Source organism: Lampetra fluviatilis, chromosome 46 (assembly GCF_964198595.1).
Source record: "Lampetra fluviatilis chromosome 46, kcLamFluv1.1, whole genome shotgun sequence".
NCBI classification, from domain to species: Eukaryota; Metazoa; Chordata; class Hyperoartia; order Petromyzontiformes; family Petromyzontidae; genus Lampetra; species Lampetra fluviatilis.
The window spans coordinates 9251170-9273194 of NC_136320.1; the positions used below are offsets into that span (position 1 = coordinate 9251170).

At 45.4% G+C, this 22025-nt stretch overlaps 1 protein-coding gene across 8 annotated transcripts in view; it reads right to left on the minus strand.

The window, feature by feature from the left end:
* Positions 1-22025, minus strand: part of STK11 (serine/threonine kinase 11) — a 110174-nt gene that overhangs the window by 42986 nt on the left and 45163 nt on the right. For all 8 annotated transcript variants that reach the window (XM_078877101.1, XM_078877097.1, XM_078877099.1 and 5 more), the window contains exon 7: positions 17676-17733. In XM_078877101.1, coding sequence (XP_078733227.1) covers positions 17676-17733 — 58 coding nt within the window. The remainder of the gene's footprint in view (positions 1-17675; positions 17734-22025) is intronic.

Consider the following 22025-nt stretch of genomic DNA (forward strand, 5'->3'; position numbering starts at 1 on the left):
GCCAGACAGCCTCCCCTAGCCCGTTAGTGGAGGACTAGGAGGTAGGTCAGAGATAGCTAGCAGTGTATTCCCAGCTAGCCGGGTGAGGGGGCCGATACCCCCTCCAGTGTTGTATGTCCGCGGTTGTGACAACTGTTGCGAATAAATACGTGTGCCTCAACCCCGGCGTCCAAGAGTCCTCAACGATATTACACAGACAATCCCATATCATGATCCCATGATCGCAAAGCAATGCCAAGGAAACTGCTATCACTTGACAGTAATAGCAAGAACTGTATTGTAAACGCATGTAGGTGCGGCACACCAAGTACCAACGCCTGGAGATGACGGCGTTTCCGTACCGCGGCAGCATTTGTGCGATGCGGAAAAAGCAACGACGAGATGTGCAATTCCCCCAGTAGCCGATTGACTCAAGTGCAGCGTTACCGAAAAGCAGCACCCATTATTGCACCATTACAAGTATTGACGCCGAAGCAGAGCTGCGGGCTCGCTTAATGGAACGGCCAGCTTGTCCGATGAGTCACTGGCATTAAATACAGAGACCTTTAAAGGAAAGCGTTTCTGGATGCCTATTAATCGCGCTTTGTTTTCGCTGCATGGTCAACTGCCATGGACAATTCGGGTTTAATAAAAAAAATTAATGCAGTTTCCCCAAAATCCGCTTTCCCCCGCAGCCGTCCCGCGTGTCCGCTACTGAATAATGCAAGTGCACGTCCTGCCCCGTCTGGCAGCACGGCCTTTTGTTGCCCATTAATTGCCTGTACGGGAGACACGCGAAGGCTGTTAGCAGCATGCTGGGTGGCTGGATGAGAGAGCGGGGCGCTGTGCGTGGGGCGGCGCGCAGTCAGGAGGCAGCTTCTCAATTCCCTCTGGTGCCGGCACACCTCGGAGGCGCCCCCCCACCCACCCTTGCTCGTGCTACTAACGGTCCCCACCAGGGCCCCCCACTTTCCAACAACACGGGCAGTGCTGCAGCTCTCTTCATCGCCGCAGTGGCGAGATGTTAACTACCTTGCATGGTATGCAGGTCATGGGTTCGATCCTGCCCCTAACGCCTATATATTTGGCATTTGTGTCTCTCTCTTCCCATGGTCGCGTGGATTTTCCCTCAACATTTAGAATCAACGTGTTTAGAATATTTGGCTGAAGGTTTTCATGTGATAAGCCACATCGTTGAGCTATCATTTGTGGCCAGGTTGCTCCTGAAAAGAGCTATATAGCTCAGTGGGCCTTACCTGGTAAAAAATAAAAATGTGTTTATAGTTTATAATCGGTTGCAAGATAATAACCATAGGGCGTGACGTCAACAGGAAAGGGTCGAGGGGTCCCCACAGCCAATGCCCTGGGGTCAATGACATCACAACCCAGATTGCAAATAAACAAGCTTGTTTCCAGCAAACAGGTATGATTGTTGGTTTATATATTAGCCACAGACACAATTGTACCAGTAGTTTTTAGGCAGTGCTGAGCCCTGATACAGACAAACCCAGTAAACAACTGCCACATTACTTCACTTGTACACACATCTTATATGCTGTATGTCACGACTGACACTCGTAGATTTTTGCAGGGAGATTATTCTAAAATTGGACTTAGGTTTTTTTTTTCCCATGATGCTGCTTGGCCTAGATATATCACCACAAGATGAATCACAACTCACTCTGCCTTTCCCTGCCCATCCCTGCGATCCCAACAGCCGCAACGTCACCTCTCTCTGCTGCACATCACTCCGTACACGATGGGAGGTCGCTCCTCTCCCCGCTTCTCCCATTGTATGAAAGGTTTTCATCTTTCCGTCCACACCCACTCTGTTTGACACTGGGCTAAACGTCCACCTCTCCCTCATCGCTTACGGCGGATTTATTTCAGACAGCCCATCCCGCCGCCTTATTTACCAAATTTGTATCGTTCACGTTCATGGATGCATATTCCTCACCCAGCCAGTACGCGCTGCCTAGTCATTATAAAGTGTCTGTCTCCACGAGAGACACATTTCTATTTTTAAATTCAATGTTTTCTCCACAGCAAGCCGAGCGCAATGTATTACGGTTCGTTATCTCTCTCGTAAAAAGAAGCGAGCAGCAGTCTGTGGCTTTATAAGCACAGGCTTTATTTTTCTCAATTTAATCAGTCGGACTATTAAAGCATGAGACGCAACACTCAAAACGTTGGCTTTCAATTGCAAGTCAACAAAGGGCCTTTTTTTACATCACACTTTATATCTGTAGAGGATGCCAACTATTAAAAAAAATCAATTACTAAGTTATTAATCATCAAAAACTAATTTGTTTTACAAATCACATAGATGTGTCTCGGCAGTGAATGTTAGGCCATGCAGACACGGAGGTGAAACCTCCAATGTGACCACACAACAAGCAGCCCATCTCCGGCCTGAAAACAACCCCGCCCCTCACTTCCGCTTCCCCTCCCACCTCACCCCCCCCCTTACTTGCAGTCCACATTCCGCCCCCACAGCTACACTCAATCACGACCGCCCACCCCCTCCGCCCCCAATGTAGTACGCGCGTGCACACACACATCCACGCACACGCACCCCACTTGCATGTGTGTGCGTATACACTTCTGAAAAATGTCAGAGGCCGTCAAATTAACCAGTGAGCCTTTCCGCAAAGCCAGCACCATCACTGCAACAGCAGCAACAGCAGCAACAGCAGCAGAATCAGCGTCAGCATCACTCTTGTCTCGAGAGTTATCATCAGCAGCGGCGGCTGCAGCATCGTAAACATTTAAAGCAATATTAGTAGCAGCAACAACAGCATCATCACCACCACTGTCTGCAACGAACAGTGTCGGTCAGCAATCACCCTTGCCCTGCCACAAACAGATATCTGACCTGAAGAGGCCACGTGCCGACTCAGTACGAGATTGATGTTGGAATTCCACAATCCCCTGTGTGTCTTATCCATTATTGCGTCTGCTGCAAAAGCAACTTGTGTTAACGGCCTGTCTGCAACACTGCACTTTGATACCATCTTTGCCAAGTTATAATAATGTTTGCTATGCATCCAGTCATTTCTCGGTAAGTATCAAGAGCGAGTGTTTCGCACGAGGGACACAACTGGATTAAGCCAGAGGAAATCCATACGCATGGAGCAATAAAGTGCAAAAATCACCAAATAGGTGAGCAAGTACATACTGGGTTGGTTCAAGGAAGCCTGACTCTGCATTGCTTCAAGCACGCCCGAAATATGGTAATGAGACACTGAATGTCAAAACCAGTCCAGCGTTTACTTGTGTTGAACCAACACTACTCAAATTATGCCCTCCTGGAGAGGGCTGTGTGGCTGATGGGCTGTGTAAAGAATACTCACGTTTTTTAGATACAAACGGGTATGGGAAGATGGCATATTGTTGGGAGCATCATGGACATATCAAAACACGTGATATGTGAAACCGCACTGTCAAAGCACTACATCACAGTGGCAGCGGTGGTGCAGATCTCTAAATATACTGTTTCAGCCAGAAAGACAACCCACATTTGTAGCAGATGGGTACAAACTGCTACACTGAAAAAGGCACCTTAAATATGCTTAGGGTTCACCCTTACAGTCCGATGTGCCTAAAGCTAGAACAATGCACATTTAGAATACCAAGAGTTCAAAATTACGGCCCAAGGCTAAGGGAGCCAGACAAAAGCTCCTTATACATTCTGAGGCTTTACTGTTAAAGCTGGAGGTGCTGAGAGCCAGGTTTAACTAAACAATATTTATTTTACCAGGTAAGGGCCACTGAGCTATACAGCTCTTATTCAGAAGTGACCTGGCCACAAATGATAAGCTCAACGAAGGCTTATCATGTAGAAATTTATAACAGTAGCCAAATCGTCTAAACCAGAGGTCGGCAGCCAAAATAACAAGGACCATTTTTTTTTAATTCGCAAAAAAACCCTCAATATTTCAAGAGCCGCGATGCCACGTGAATACCAGATGGTGATCCTTAATAAATAACGTCACAAAGTGGTCCTTAAAGAGCCGCATGCGGCTCAGGAGCCGCAGGTTGTCGACCCCTGCTCTGAACGCATGTTGATTGTAAATATGGAGGGGAACACCGGCAGGACCCGGAGAAAAAACCACGCCACCATGGGAAGAGAACATGCAAACTCCAAATATACAGATATCGTCAGGGTTGGTATCGAACCCAGAGCCTCCAATATACCAGGCGAGGTAAGTTGACATCTCACCACCGTGGCAGGTAAATCACCCAGTATTGCAATCACGTTGTGGTTTTTGGGCTGACAACTTGCACGAGGGGGGTGGGGAAGGAGTTAAGCGTTGTGCGAGAATCTCCCGGACGCCGTGTGCCTGGCGAGCGCCGTCCACGGCCGCCGCTCTCCTAAATCTCCCCAGGTGTTCGCGGGAGATAACGCAAACCAATTTATGCATGACGCAGTCGCTGGCAGCGGGCGGGATGAGAGAAAAAATCAAAAATAGGAACGACAACTGACGAGCTTGTTGATTGTGCGAGCCATCGAGTTCAACGCAGAGTCAAACTTTCATTACAATGAGCACGGTACATTAAAAAAAATACCTCCATTTGGATGTGGGTGGCAATTTACCATGCAAAACAGAAATTCAGTGTAAATATTACAAAAGTGTTTGGATTTAAAGGTTACTCTGGCAACAGCAGGTGTGCTTACATCCTCTCCTGTAATTGGCAATCCTCATTAACCTCATGAAAGCGTCTGGACCTGAAGAAGTGCAGGTAAGGGACTGCACTTAAGCTCAAATGTCCCTCGTGTGAAAAACTTAGCCTTTCAACATCCACGCAGTCAAGACAAACACAGCCGACTGTTATTTCTTGCTTCAACCACCTCTTTGAGGTACTCAGGAAGGTCTTTGCTGCTGAACAAGATGTGACTTTTAAATGGGGGGGGGGGGGGGCATCCAGCACTGCCCCGGGACCTCCTGAGCACTTGGAACCCTTTTGCCAGATTATAATTATTCATCTTCCTATGACTGCTATGATGGTCCCCTAAGCAGGCAACGGGCCAACAAGTGACAGTGTGCGTCAATGGTGAAGCGGACAGCCTTCCTCGCACCACCACCAATCTGGTTTATTGCACGGCGTGCAAACTCTGTGGCCTTCACGCCACATTGGGGATTCCGGTAAATGCCTTGCCGATGGATTTTTCTCACGTCTTCTGTCAGCTCGCCATGCAGATGGCCAAAAAACCAGTGGCTCGTCGCTTCAACAATGGGGACCGTAGCCCTGATGACTTGTCAGTGCGTGGCCTCGTCTTAATTTCTGATGGGAATTAGACCAAAATAAGGACAGAGCGGCTGCCTCGTAGTCAATCTGGACACAGTTCAGCCAGCACGACTGAATGAACGCCTCACCTTCACTCAAACCATAGCTTTACTATTGCATGGTGACCCATGTTGGACTCCCCAGCGTGTAACATGTCAACCTCACATGGACAGCACTTAATAGAGAGTGTTTTAGAACCATGCGGGGGATTAATAATCTATTTTAACGCACTCGGTAAAACGTTACCCACAAAATAGAAACCACTTTAGTCGAGAGAGAGGTGGACAGACCACTGTTTAGGCTACGCAAGGTGGGAAAGAAGTTAAACATTAATACATACATAGAAGGCCCCTCCGAGGTGGCCCACTGAACTCCGTTACTTTAAACTTTTAGCCAGTGGCTTTAAAATGTCGCTGCAGCCTGAAGGAGGTGCGACGATGAAGAGAGGCATGCTGGGTATTGTTCAGGGGAAAGGTAAGCAGCAATGCCGGGCAAAAAGTGCTACAGTGCCAGGTGATGCCCCCCCCAACCCCAACAATATCCTCTCTGCATTCTCAAAGAGCCCTGCGGAGATACTGCGAATGTTGGTAAATACCAACATGCTCCAGCGGGTGGCGACACCGACGATAACAAATCTCCTCACTGCACCAAGTGTTTACGTCGGGCTCTGCGGTCACAGCAGCAGCGTAAGATTAGAATCGGTTGTGGTAGATATAAACACTGCTACAGCAACGCTTTCACCCTCCCCACCACACACACACACCTATATGCTAATGTAGGAAGAATGATGTTGCTGAATTCCATCTCTCTCCATCTCAAAAGACAAAAGTGGAGCCTCTCCCTCCTCCACACGACAGTAAAAGGTAGGGCAGCAGCTTGAATCCCCATCATGGTGACCGACATTAATCCGTACAAGTGTCGACATTGGTCATAAATAAAACGCTGTGCTGTCTCCCTCTCCGCCGTGCAGCACAGGCAACCATGGCACAGGGATTAGCTGAACAGAACTGATGAGGCACCTTACCACGTTTGTAAAAATAAAATGTTACGTGCCTGTAAAATACCTACTTCTTGGGAACATGTAAGCATTACTGCCAATATGGCACGGAGGTTAACCTCCTTGACTTACATACACGATCACAGGCCTTGTAACCTGGCCCTTACAAGGTAAAGGTTGAATCAACTAGATATGAGAAAGAAATACAGGAAATTAGTTTGTGAATCTGTCTCTGCAGACATTTGAGTTATCCCCTTGTCATCATTAGCCATGGTTAATCCACTGCTGGATGGTCACCCCAAGCTACCACCACCTCTCACTCTTCCTGCGATATAATAATCCATTTAGCGCCTGCACACAAACTAATTTCACTGTTCCATCTCATTGGAGGCCATCATCCAAATGTATTCTATTCCTCAGCTACCACTCCATTATTAGTCTGGACGACCGTCCATCAACCCTTCTCTATCAAACTGTCCTGCACAAGCCCACTTTATTTTCTTCATAGTTAGCATGATGACATTAACGTGGAAATGTACACTATTCCATGTCTTCTTCTTTCAGTCCCGCAATGTGATTCCAAGCATGCATCTCTCTATCTTCATTTGCGCACTTTGGAAAATGCGTTTACATTTTTTTTGTATGTTCATGACTGTTTCCGAAACGTATGGCAGAGCAGGTAGTCGTCGCTCGTTAAAAAAAAAAAACCCACCCCCTCAAAAGGAATTGTCCAAAACCTCCCACTGCAAGATCTCTTGAAAGAGAGCCTTGACATTTAGCGAGCCAGATAGATTAATACAGGGAGAGAAGGCTGCGGGTTCTAATCCCTGTGAGGGCCCCTTTGGGACTGATTATAAATTTAGGACTACTTTGTAAAAAGACAAGCAGTAAATCGGACAGACTAGCCCCTGCCACTGAGTCGTGTATTTCTCACCACTGGTTCAGGGCCACCTAAATAGAAGAACAGCCCCACTTTGGTCAGAAAGACAATGTAGATTTTTTTTTAAACAAAACTACAAGACAGATGTTACAAAATATTCTGCTAGGACTCACGTAGATAGTAAAATAATAAAAAAAAATCACGTTTCGATCGCAACACAAGCAATCGTCCTCAGGTGAAAAATATAGCAAGAGAGCTGCTGAAGCAGCAGGGTGTTATATAGGCCTGAGATGGGTGCAGCCCAAGGGTGAGTGGGCGGGGTTAGAGAAGGAAGATCGCGGGCACCCCAAAGCTGTTGGGCTGCCCATTGTATTGGTGAGAGATTAGCAGGTCAATGTAGCCACCGCCACATCGAGGAATGCAACTCACGAGTCGGAAATAACTGCTGACATCGGCAGGTAGGATGGAAACATCACAGTCAGTTATGACTTAAATTGGTTAATAACGTCCTTCCAATGATTGCTCAGTTTGTACCCATCTTCTCGGTTGAAATGTTGTCTGTGTTGAAATATCTGGATGGCTTCATGAACGAATCTTTGTTGATAGTCAGTAGGTTTGTAGAGAACCTTCGTCTTGGAAAAATCTATTTCGTGTGTCCACAGCGTTAAAACAATGATCAGCCACGGAAGAGGTGTTGGTCTTACCGTGTTTCAGATCTGCCTTGTGTTCACAAACACGGTCCGAGACATGTCACTTAGTTTCCCCAATGTAACTACTGCCGCAGACACAGCTTAGTTTGTAGATGCCGGGGTATTGCATGTCAGGGATCACATCCTTTACAGATGGGATCAGATCACAAATGTTATGTACTGTGTTGAATCGAACCTGGATCTTGTGTTTGGAAATCTTTTTGGTAACCCCAGCTATGTATGGCAAGGTGATGGTTGTGTTGCGATCGAAACGTCATGATTTTTTACTATTTTTCTATCTACGTGACTTTACCAAAAGACACAAAGAGTATGAATTCCTGCAGTCACGAAAGCTTTGAGTCAAGATTCTGCTAGTATCTCGTGTTCTACTCATCAGTGGTAGCTGTAATAAGGTAGCAGAGAGCTGAACAGTAGAAGACATGCTTTTATAAGGAACTCGCAGAAAATCGCCACCAATGAGCCACAATAAGATGACTGAGTAGGACTGCAAACAACAATGCATTGTCAGATGATGCATTGTTAATGGAAAGGGGTGCTATGGTGGCGAGATGTTAACCACCTTGCCTGGTATACAGGAGGTCGTGGATTCTATCCCGACCCTGACACCTGCATATTTGAAGTTTGCTTGTTCTCCTGGTGGTCGCGTGGATTTTCCTTCGGGTCCTCTGGTTATTCCCTCCACATTAAAATATGCATTAAGAGTATTTGGCTACTATATATTGCCACGTAATAAGCCACTTCGTTGAGCTATCATTTGTGGCCAGGTCGCTTCTAAAAAGAGCTATATAGGTCAATGGGCCCTACCTGGTAAAATAAAAATAGTTTAGTTTTAGGATTGCTCAAGTAACTCCTGCCACACTTTTGAAATCATTAGTAAATCCAAAGTGTTACTAGAACTTGATCATTCCATTTTTGGAAAGACAGTTAATTCAAGAGTGTCACGTTTCATGTTATTTTGGATTGCCAACTAGATTTCCATTGTACATAGGTCTGGTTGTTTATTGACCATGTTTTAAAAAATGTCCCTCGCTTGTTCACTGCAACCCCTGTAAACCCTCCCTCTCTTCCCACGTAATGTGCTCAGCCATTTAGGCCCGGTCGCCATTCAAATCGAGCTTCTTGGCTCAATGGGCCTTCTCCCACAAAAACATTGACCTGCTGACTCACTGATGGCTGTGAGTTCTGAAAAAAATGTTACTCTGAGGCAGCCGGGCAGCCTCAGGGGGCTCGTAGCGTGTCAGAGCAGCGCTGGGCACCGCTGCGATCTGGGGTTCATATCTGGGCAACCGCACTTTGTGGCGAGATGTTGTCTTCCATCTGCTGGTATGAAGGAAGTCGGGAGTTCGATCCCGACCCTGACGCCTGCTGCTCTATATTTTGAGTTTGCATGTTCTCCCCTTGGTCGGGTGGATTTTTTCCTCCTGGTCCTCCAGTTTACCCCTCCACATTTATACACGTGCAATTAGATTATTTAGAGTATTTGGCTGCTTTAAATGTCCACATGTTAAGCCACTTTGTTGAGCTGTCGTTTGTGGCCTGGTTGCTTCTAAAAAATTAGAAAAGTGTTTTGTTTTATTTGTACATTTTTCTTAAGTGATTTGTTTCCCTTCCTATATTTTGCACTCCGATCGTGTTTTTGTATTATTTGTTGAAACTTTCTGATCCTCCAGAATAAGTATTCTGATTCATCACAATTCTCCAAATTGTCGCAAATGGATGGTCTCACCCCGGTTCATCAATGACTGCATACATATCCATCATACTAATTTAGATTTTTCAATTACAGTAAATTGGTTTATTCCAGCTCTGAGGACGAAACAAACATCTGTTTGATTGCCTTCCCATGGATACTCTTTGGAGGGCAGATGTGGTGAAGAAATCCATCGAGACTTCAGATATCCCGTGATATAATTTGTTCAAACGTGGGGTGATATTACGTTGCTCATTGCAAGAGTCAATGCGGCAACGTCACCGTCGTGGGACACAACAATCATATCTCAAATGAAATACAATTGTGAAAAATAATTATTAAAAAAACTATGCTTCATATTTTATCACGGGGTAGATGTGCACGTTTCAAACATTGCCGTGCCATCCTTAGCACAAGAGTCTTCACTGCATGCCAATCAAACAAATGCTGTCGAGCGATGTTGATGGAGTATGTAGACCTGACAGACCAAACATTATTTGACGGTGTTGTTGTGCAGGCATTTCTGACAGGTGGCCGAGAACATTATTGTCATACCTCAATAACCTCAAGTCACATAGGATTCCCAGTATTGACTTTTACTAAAGTGGTACCCATTTTATTCACCAACCCCTGAACTGAATTTGACCTCACAACCTTATTCAAATGGAAATTGAGTTTTAACAGACCACACCACCTGCCCGGGTAACAACAATGTATTAATGTTATCTATTAATTTGTTCATGGGAAAATTAGGGAAGCCTAATGGTGTATTGACTTTGGCTTATTGTCGTAGGATGTGGCCAAATGTCCAATATAATAATAACAATTGGCAGTTAAAATATCTCCCCAGTCAAACAGCGGTCATCTCTCACTGACAGCGGGGCCAGTCTCTCCGCGGGGCTGCCACTGATGATGCTGCTGCAGAAGCAATGGGATTTCGGAGAAGGAACACGGCACTATTATTGTTTAATAAGCAGAAAAGCTACAAGAATAAAATATGGCATTTGGGAGACAGAGGTAAGGAAAGTCCTTTCCACGACGAGCCAAGGGCAAGGGAGGCGAATATGTGATGCATTCTTTGGTGGCGTGACGAAGGGCGGCCATAAAAATTCACTTCCTCTCCCCGGGAAAACATCTCATTAATTTCAAAAACAAGAGTTAAGAGTACGAGAGAGGAGAGAGGGAATAATAATGGTAAAAATGAGATGGGGTGGTGGTGGTGGGAGGGATAGAAAGAGCGAGGCTCGGAGAGCATCAATCGCACGCCCACGCTCGGCCAACGTTCAATTCCCGCGAGACGCGAATGACGTCAATGCAGGAAAACCCCCCAGACTTGCGAGCTCACTAACCCTTACACGCACACATAAATAAAAGTTGCACACCTCCACGTGCCAAATGCCAAGTGCGCACACACACACACTTCCTTCCATGTGGAAAGTGCACTTATGGTGTATTTATTTTTCAAGTATAATTATTGTCATGAATACACATTATTCATCAAAACACCTATGAATTAATAAATGTTACTCTGCACCAAGGTTAATTCGGGAAAAAATGGCTAGTCACAAGCTATGTCAACACTGTTTCATTATACTGGCTTCACTGTTAGCTTACCCCAATGACTGTAGTCTGATATTAAATACAAGCAATAATACGCACAGCAAATGAGTTAAGACTCACGTGTGGATGCACAGACCTATGGGTAATACACTAATTTCACAATTGACACAACCAAAGCAAACATCGGATGAGAGTTACCGATCCTCATTTAGCAAAGCTCAACTCAAGAGAGGCTCCTTTTTAACCACGCAGGCCCGCTTGAACTCTCGACCACAGACGACAATACCCCTAAACGACGTTAGGGACGGAGTCACTCAAGACTCGGTGTAGGCTGCGTGCACAGAGACGGTGTGGCTGAATTGCACACGAGACGGTTAAATTACCACCAAGCGACGTGTCTCGAAAGGCAATCGCGTGCGTAGGCTGGGAGTCTCATTCCGGATTTGTCCCCCTACCCCTCTCTCCACGTCATTTATTTTTATTTTTAAAACCTTACATTTTTTTTCCATTCCGGTCTTCTCAGCCCCTATTCAGCTATGAGGACTTCCAATTTCACCAAAGAGACTAAGTGGAGCAGCAGCCCTTTAAAGCCGTCGAGAATGCATATTTATTACTCTGAATTTATACGGTGACTCATCTGCTCATTTGGCCACGAGTATACTTCTTATGATTATTTCTCAAGTCCATATCCATGCTTGTGTTTCCTTTGCTGTTAATACACTTTACATTTAAATTCGAGTGCCATCGATTTTGAGTTTAAGATTATTTTTTTTTCTCTGTCGACAGTGTTAGTCATCCTCCACTCAATGGGATGCGCCTCCCCTTCCTTACTGCTGCCCCACAGCCTGGGCGAGGCAGCTCATTCACATTCGAATCACATTTGTGAATGAGCTGCATCATGTCATCTTGAGATGAAGAAATGCACGACGACATTCCTCGAGCAGGGCATGACATGTCAGCGAATATGATGACACTATAGAACTACTTCTGGAAACATTGCAAGAGGCCCCTATTATCAAATACTGTTTGCTGCACCTTCAAGCTCAGTAATTAGTGTTTTGCTATTTTTATTTGTCAATAACCTGCTATAATTACAATGGTATGACTCGGAGTTCAGATATGTCGATTTAAGTGGTATCTGATGGGGAGTGGTGGGGTTGTGTAATCATTGGTGACCAGGCTGAATAAAAGAAACTCTTTACACTTGAGATTAATAATGTTCATGTAAACTGCATCTCACAATGGCAGAGCAACCACAGACGAGCTGGAAGGTAGCCAGACAGTGAGCCCACGCTACCAACGAGTGCCCCAGCTCTGTAGTACGACATATTATTCAAATGTTTTCCAGCAATGAGTGTTTATGTGAACGAGAACCCTCTAAAGTTGCAGGTAGCTGCTTGGATCAAAACCCAAGACATCAGCAGTGAGTGCTCGCCCCGTGTTGACATGGCCACAATGCAACACCAGAGCCCACTGGAAATAAAGGATCATGGCATTTGCAAGCGAAGACTGAACGAAGGGTGCCCCCTTGCTGGGAGTCAGTGGATTGCAGCAAGATTCAAGCAAGTTTCACATTATTTTCAGACGTAGGCATTCACGACCGATGTTTTGACCCATAATTTGCTCCTTTTGGGTGAGATCGTGCAATAAAAAATAAAGGAAATGTAGGGAGCGCATTCACGCGAGATCTGAGCTCTTGCCGACACCTGATGACACGTTGTGTAAAATTGTCAACATATTGCTTGCTTTCACCGTAACCGCTTTGCTCAAAAACTGAATCAATTGGCACATTTTCCCCATGTGACAACTCGATTTGTCTGGCTCTGTCGGGTGGTGGAGGGTTATCACTCTGATTGACTTCCTACTTGCACGATCTAACACCCAAAATAAACCAATTATGTATTTGAGTTTCAGCTTGAAGGTCTCCATTGCAAATTAGGATTTTATGTTCAAAGAGCTCTCTCCTTGCTCTAAATGAAGGTCACTGATCGAAGATTCCACAGACAAGCCTGCTTGTTATTCCTGAATTGCGAGACAAAGTTAAACGAATGGAGGGGAGTCAGTGTTTGTAAACAAATGGTTAAACACAGGAAACAAACTAAACGTTCATTCATAATGCACGGTAATTATGAACACAAAAACTATAATCGCATTATCGGAACATGAATTAATGGGCTCCTCTCATCGCTTTTATCCATAAACAGAAACAGAACTGAATGAACAGAATGTACTTATTTAATTTCAGTCCCGCAATCTGCCATTATAAACAATATAAATTGCTTCCACGCAAATCAATTTGAGATGCTTTTATGCCATGCTCAAGACAAACGCTCAGGTTCGAACGTCAAACTCGAAGGCCTCCAATCAGAATGTAAAAAAAAAAGATGTTACAAGATTATGAACTTAGGACTCAAGATAATCCAAATCGATACCTTTTGCAAAGCATCAAGTCTGCATTAACCACACATACTTGTGGCAAAACATGTAAACAAACATACTCTGATAAGGTAAGCATCGTCTTTGAAACTGATTGGCCTACACCAGAGACAGCAGCCTTCTTTATGGCCTTGTCTCCCCACCAGTGTTAGTAGACCAGAGAACGCCAAAAGGCGAACAGTACATTAACAATGCAACTATCAAAATATTTATAGCTCGGGTTGAGCAGTTATATCCACGTGACTTTTTGCCAGTATCTAAAATTATGAAAAATAATAGGTTTTACCCTTTCTGGCAATAAAACAGGTGCTTTGCCACAAGTACGTGCGGTTAATGCAGACGTTATGCCTTGCAAAAAGTATCTGTTTGGTGTGTGAACACTTTAACACCTCCTCTGTTTGATTCCAAGAAAGGCTAAAATCTATTCAAATTTTTCAGAATTTTGATACTGGCAAAAAGGTCCGATAGATATTCTTTGGTTCTTTCGGTAAAGTCACGTAGGTATAAAATAAAATAAATCACGACGTTTCGAGCACAACACACATGTCCATCATCAGGTGGGAAAGCATGGTCTGCTGCTGAGGCAGACTGTTTTAAAAGGTTTGAAATGGGTGTAGCTCAAGGGTTATAAAGAAGTGGCCGGGGTGCTTGTGTTGCGCCCGAAACGGCGTGATTTATTTCATTTTATACCTACGTGACGTTACCGAAAGAACCAAAGAGTATGGATCACTGCAGTCACAAATGCTTCAAATCAAGATTGGTACCCTAGATTTCAAGATAATCCACCTGGGGCAGTGTTGCGGTTCGAGACGATGGTCGTCTCTGCCCCATCACGACATGAGCTTCACTTTGCTGGAAGTCAACAAAGTGGTCGTCCTACTGTGGCAATGCATAATTTCTGCTTGCGTCTCGGGGCTGTCAATGAGGAGGAAGGCTTTCTCACTGCTAAAATTAACAGGGAAATAAAAATAGTATATTTTTTTCCATCTCCCACCTACACCCACTCGCCTCCCATCAATGCAAGGTCCTATGTTGAATACAGCAACGGCCTTCATGGTGCATTCAAAAGAAAAACGGGGAAAACCTTGAATGAGCACTGGCAGTGATTTTATGTTTGGTTTAGATGGAACATTTGCTACGGAGGCTGCAATCACTGCACACATTTTATCTATGCCTGTGAATGACAATGTCAGTGGCCTTAAAGTCCACTTTACACTAGATGGTACGCTTTGATAATTCCCGAAGGCGTGCGTTTGCAATGCCCCAGAGAAACTGCTCTGGGAATCGAATCTTTGACTGTAAATGCTTGCTCAGTAGTGAAAGGGATCATGAATCTCAATGTTTATATTGCTTTCTAAGCACTGCTGAAACCGGTACAGCCTTTAAACCATGTGCCACCACTGCTTGGGATTAAGCCACTCAAGCATGCAGGCTCATACACCTGAGAGGACACACTGTGCACGCACGCGCACACACACACACACGGAGATCTTAGCTGAGCCGAACAGAGAGTTGGTGGCATTGCTATCATGAAGCGTGTGTTTAGTTTGGCACAGAACCCGAGGAGTGGGGCCAGCGTCATGTATGCCCACCAGTCTGTCTTCTAACTGCTGAAGCAAAAACATTGGCTAAGGTGCTAATTTTAGGCTGAATGAACCTATGGAAAAGCCCAAGCCATGTTCATAAAGCAAAGTTTAGAGTAAAATTTAGACTTAAAACTTTCGTGACTGCAGGAATTCATATTCTTTCTTCTTTCGGTAAAGCTACGTAGATAGAAAACAAAAAGCAAAATTTTAAGCAAAAAATCCACGACGTTTCAATCGCAATACTGAAGAAGGCTTGTGTTGCGATCGAAACGTCGTGGGTTTTTTGCTTTTAATTTAGATTTTAGTTTTCTATCTACGTAACTTAACTGAAAGAACCAAGACTATAAAAAGTTTCGTGTATTTGGCTGCTATAAATTTCCACATGGATACGCCACTTTGTTGAGTTATCATTTGAGGCCAGGTTGCTTCTGAAAAAGAGCTATATAGCTCAGTGGGCCTTATCTGGTCAGAAAAAAAAGTAGTAGTCGTAATTTCTACTGGTGTTGTACATCATGACGCTGGGTCCACTCTACAACAACCATTGATGCACAAAAAAGATCAAGATCCCCAGCATAGCCTTTGAACAGACTGATAGGACAAGTGCTGCAAGCGAACGCCTATTAAGGCCGGCACGGGACACGAGAGGGTGGGTGGCCAACACCACGCTCAGTCAAATTGTCTCCCCAATGCAGATGATTACAACACCACGCCAGGTATTCATTTAAAGCTGAGTCGACCTAGGGAAGGCCCAGGACCAGGTCAAATATTCCTCACCAATATTCTTTGGTCTTTCGGTAAAGTCACGTAGATAGGTTCAAAGAAAATAACAAAACATAACAAAAAAAACTACGTTTCGATCGCAACGCAAGCGGTCGAAACGTCGTAGTTTAAATATCCTGGGTGCTTGCGCCAACTGTTGGATATACAAGGAAGAAGAGCGGCTGGCGAGCGCCGATCACGGCAGCTCAAAGCGGAACGCAATCACTTTCATAAACCTGGCAAAAACACGCAACATCTGACCCCCTCCTCCCTCCCCTCGAGAGAGAGAGGCGATACAATTTTAAAACGTACCACTGACCTGGAGCTCCTGCTTTCACTTGGAGCCATCAACTACTCATTTATTTAGCAACGCGCGCTCGCCGGAAAAGACGTCGTGCTGCCGAGCGGTGGCCGATACTTTTTGAATGAATTACGATGGGGGTGCGGGATTGCATGTGGTCTCCGCAAACACAGCGGCATGCGATGTCTTCAGGCATGTCAGGGGAATGAAGAAAAACTAAAATCGTGACTGTGTTGGCAGTGGTACACAAACACAAATAACAACTCGCTGCTCTAAAAGGAAATAAAAATGTGACCGGTGACGTTTCGGGCAACAGACCTTGTTCATCACAGAGATAAGCAGACATGATGTTACTAATATGAAGGGACATTACCAAAAACGTTGGCATATTGCATTTATTCTACTTCCTGTTCTCCTATAACGCGGTAGGTATGTTCCTGAAGAACATAGTGTTATGGAAAAATCGCGTTATCATAAACATATAATCTAGGGAAAAGCACAATCCGTGATTCTATTCTATTTCGGATGTATATAGTGACCTTTCCAGGGTGCTTTGCAATGCAATCGTTAACATCTAGAATCATCCAGCAGCATCCCAGTGCCTCTTGTGTGATGCTAGGCCAAGGCATCCGGACAGCCGCTTATTCCTACTCGCGCGACATAGTCACGCTCACTCAACCACGTTATATTAAATTCGCATCCCCGCTTGAAAAAATGTGTTCCTCAATACATTCATCGCATTACATCCAATTCGCGTTATGAAAACATGAGGCGTTAAAGGGCAACAGACTCTTTTGACGAATGAAGGGGGAATGAAAATCTGCCGCATCAATGCAAATGGTGCAGCACTCTCGGGGCAAGTCGGCACGTCACGAATATAAAATAACATTTATTTAAAAAATATACACAAAAATCTACCAATCAAACAATGTTTTCAGTCCTGCAACACAATTGTTTGCAGTCCTGCTCAGCTCTGGATGGTCATTGCCCAGACCTTTATGTTAAATGTATTCTCGGACTTTCTCTCAAAGGAAAAATCAATCTGTCAAATATTTCAACAAGCATTTTTTTCTCTGTTGGTGGTTCTAGGCTAATCTGGCAATTCCACATTCTTATGGCAGTCACTAATCTATACACAGAGCAATCCCTGTTTATTTTCCAGTAATTTCATCAAACTGATTCAACCCCCACCCAAATTTTGAAATCATCTTATTATAAAACCGAGCTTCTCATTATTCAATTGGGACTATACATAGCAATCATCGCCGCAGACTTATACCGCAGATCACTCATCCTGGCCTCTTGAGCCCTTACCTGATTAAACAAAATAAACTTGAACTTGATTCCAGGCACCTCGTCTCAGTGCCACACAGAGCGAGTTAGGGATTAAACGTGGTATGCATGAGAGTTGATCATTATGAACGCAGCAGACGATTACTGCTAATCTGTGCACGGTGCATGTGTGTTCAGGGAGCACAAATAACTTACTGGTGCTGTCGGATTTGCTGTATTGAAAACCTCTTGACAGGGTCGTACTCCAGCAACCCTGAAAGACAGGCACAGCAAGAGCAGTCAACGTGCTGCACACAGGGAGTACGAGCGTCGTAAGTGTTGGGTTATTTCCGATTGCCAAGGTGAAACTACTCCACGAACTACTCCAGTAGCATGTGGCCAAACAATCCCAACAAGCGGGACTGTCCTGAACACGAGCTGTGAAGACTCAGTGCGGTAAACCAATTTGTCATTGTAACAAGAGGTCACAATCCCCCTCCAACCCCCCATCCTATCCCCTTCCCCACCCTCCTTCCATTTTATATCAGTTATCTTCCCCCTTATTTCCACCCTGCCCACCCCATATAAACGTTCACTTCCATGCTCGAGGCTCCCCACCTGGGTGGGGCAGTGAGCCCCAATCCGACCTCTCTTCACCAAACCCTGCCGCGCCCGATTTCGGGCCTTTTGCTGGCGGGATTTATGCCTCCCACTCCTCCACCCCTTCTTGTTCTGTGATTGGAGCTTTGTAACGGGCGGGCTCACGTTAAGTTGAAATACCAACTATAAAAAAGAGGTCACAAGATAATCGCGAATAATGCCAACTGATGCCATCACCCCAATCCATCGCTCCCTTTTGTCCATCTGCAAGACCCTGCGGCTGTATATGTCCAACATTCAAGTGGAAACTGCGGTATATACTACCATTTTTTACAAATTCAAATTGGAATATTTATCCAAAACGAGTGTGTGCTTGTTTTTAGCTATGTGAGGAAACCGTAAAACCCAGGGGAAACCCCATGCAGAGCAGGGGAGAACATACAAACGTCACAAAGGTGCCCGAGTCAGGCATCGAATCCAAGCACCTATTCCTATGAAGCTCAAGTGTTAACACTGTGCCGTCTTGCCACCCAAATGATAATTCCATCCAAATTACATGAATAACAGCTGAGCGCTAAGATTTTATTCCTCTCAAGAGCTTCCCATATACTACCTCCTCATTTGCCCCAAGAACTTTCAGCATTTCTTGCCACAACCTTTAAACTCCAGACACACCCAGCGTAAATGGATCAATGTAGGTCTGTATAATTCGTCTTCATGGCAATGGAAAAAAAAATCCGATTGAGATTTATTTTTCCATCAAAGTTACATTTATGTTATACTGTCACCGGTGACCCAAATGAGATCATCAATTTGCTACACTTGGGAGCCTGCTTTAGTTGCTCGTTGGCCTTGTCGCATGCCGGTCTGGGCCTGTGCGCAGGCCTGAGCTTCTGCGCCGGCCTGAGCCTGCGGACCGACCTGAGGTTGCGTGCCAGCCTGGTCACGCACCGGCCTGGTCACGCACCGGCCTAGTCACACACCGGCCTGGTCACACAACGGCCTGGTCACGCACCGGCCTGGTCACGCACCGGCCTGGTCACACAACGGCCTGGTCACGCAACGGCCTGGTCACGCACCGGCCTGGTCACGCAACGGCCTGGTCACACACCGGCCTGGTCACACAACGGCCTGGTCACGCACCGGCCTGGTCACGCACCGGCCTGGTCACGCACCGGCCTGGTCACGCACCGGCCTGGTCACGCAACGGCCTGGTCACACAACGGCCTGGTCACGCACCGGCCTGGTCACGCACCGGCCTGGTCACGCAACGGCCTGATCACACACCGGCCTGGTCACACAACGGCCTGGTCACACAACGGCCTGGTCACGCACCGGCCTGGTCACGCAACGGCCTGGTCACGCAACGGCCTGGTCACGCAACGGCCTGGTCATGCACCGGCCTGGTCACGCAACGGCCTGGTCACACAACGGCCTGGTCACACAACGGCCTGGTCACACAACGGCCTGGTCACACAACGGCCTGGTCACGCACCGGCCTGGTCACGCAACGGCCGGGTCACATACCGGCTTGGTCACGCAACGGCCTGGTCACGCAACGGCCTGGTCACACACCGGCCTGGTCACACACCGGCCTGGTCACACACCGGCCTGGTCACACACCGGCCTGGTCACACAACGGCCTGGTCACACACCGGCCTGGTCACACACCGGCCTGGTCACACACCGGCCTGGTCACACACCGGCCTGGTCACACACCGGCCTGGTCACACACCGGCCTGGTCACACACCGGCCTGGTCACGCATCGGCCTGAGCCTAGGGCGCAGCTCTGGCCATGTGCCGGCCTGGTCGCACACTGCTTTGGATTCCAGGAACTCAGCAGTGCTGGCTCAGTGCCAAAACAAATGCATTACGAACTCCCTAAGCCACCCAGGCAAACGATTCTCTCCTCTGCTGTCTCTGACTGCCCGTTCCAGGGCTTTCTGGAAAGAGCATTATTTATTTATTTATTCATAAACTACAACTGCACTTAGGGACTGGCACCTGAGGCATTTATTTCTCTAATTTAAATGCCAGAACCTGTGCTTTAGTGATCACATTTCCATTATCCCAGAAGTCCTATGACAAAGATTACCTTTTACTTTGAAGTGTATCAAGTAAATAATATGCCGAACACCTTTCATAAATCATTTTTATCAACAGCCCTTCATCTTGATATACTCATAACATTACTTGAATATTTTTTTTTTACAAACTGCTTTTGTATGCATGAACAAAAACCTACGATTTTTTTTTATGATGTAGTGCACCCACGTTTTTGTTTGAGATAAACATGTTTTATAAACTTTAAATCCATCAAGCTAAATATTCATTTTCAAAGAGCTTAAAAGAACGCGGTTCATCAGTTACAGTCTCAAGTTCTCCAAAGTGGACGGCGATGACTAATGATGCTTTAAAAAGCCATCATCCCTTCAGCCAAGCTTTAAAGACACAAATTTATGTTTACCAAAAATACACACAAGCGTGTGTCAGTATAGACAGGCCTACGTTGTTAGCCCTCCTGCTAGGCTCTCTGTGGCCTAAAGTAAGATGCAACCATAAAAAAACTACCGCCTGCGAAATTGCTTTTTCACCTCTGATTAGCACGGTTGGTGATGTATGGTGCAAAAGAAGTTCAGCATACATACATTATGATAGAACCAATAAATCTGACTCGTTATTATTTTCTGGGTTAGGCCACAATGATCCGGCCAAATTTGTGCCATTAAGACCCTTCACCACCCAAAATAACCAGACAAATTAAATCGTCACTCATCTTAGCATGAACAATGCGCCAGTTATTGTTGTGTCAGCTCATCGGTAAATTGATCAAATCTCACAGCCAACTTTAGCAATTAGATGCGACGTTTCACTTGAAACCAAGCCAAGTACCTTCAAAACAAGATCAGGAAATCCAGGAAGTCAGAATAACTTCCTGAATATTATTCTTACATTGTGAATCTTGTCCTGATTATGCTTGATGTAGTTACAAGAGAGGCATGATATCTAACTTCCAAATTATATTCAGAGAATTGTCCTTTAACTTACCACTGAGTGAGCTCAAATCATATTGTGGCTGTGTTTTGGGCGGTGGAAGGTCTTAACGACATATATTTGACACAACCCAAAAATCAACTATCGATCACAATAATGTGAAAACCGATGTGTTAAACCTGACTCCGATTCATCTCTCAGATCTCAGCCCTGAGTTATACAATGGAGTGATACCATTCCTGGTTTCAACTTCCCCCTCCTTGTGCCGGGGCTCCATCGACTAAAGCTGCAGCAGCTCACAGCATGCACCGCACGTCGTAACCAAGCCTAGGATGCTGGGCTCACACCTGGCGAATGAAGGCTCGGCTGTGACGTCACAAGAGGGCCCAATGGCAGTGTGGGGCAAAGTGATTTAGCTGTGACTTTTAATTCTTCCGAATTTTTTATCGAAGCTTCAAACGCGCGCCAGCGAGTCTGCGACCACAATTATCCAAAATTTGTACTTAAAACTTTTGTGACTGCAGGAATTAATATTCGATGGTTCTTTCGGTAAAGTCACATAGATAGAAACATAATAATGATAAAGTGATTAAAAATATCACGACGTTTTGATTTCAACACAAGAGGTCGTCATCAGCAACAGGGAGGTTAGCCTCCGAAGGCAAGCTGTTTATAAAGGTTTAGAGATGGGCTGGGCAGCTAATGTTAATGTAGTAGGTCTACACCATTCTACGTGACTTTACCGTAAGAACCATTAATACATTGTCCAAAATGTCGCAAATCATATGTATATATATATTTTTTAAGGCTACAGTGTTATTGACGAAAGTGTTGCATTGTCGTGGTAATTGTACTTGTGCACCACTGCCAGCGCAGCAGCAGCATCACAAAATAATGAGTTGTATTTCAAATGTTGGTGGTCCTGGGCAGTAGTCCATAAGCTTTCCATTTTACAACTAAGATTATCGCCC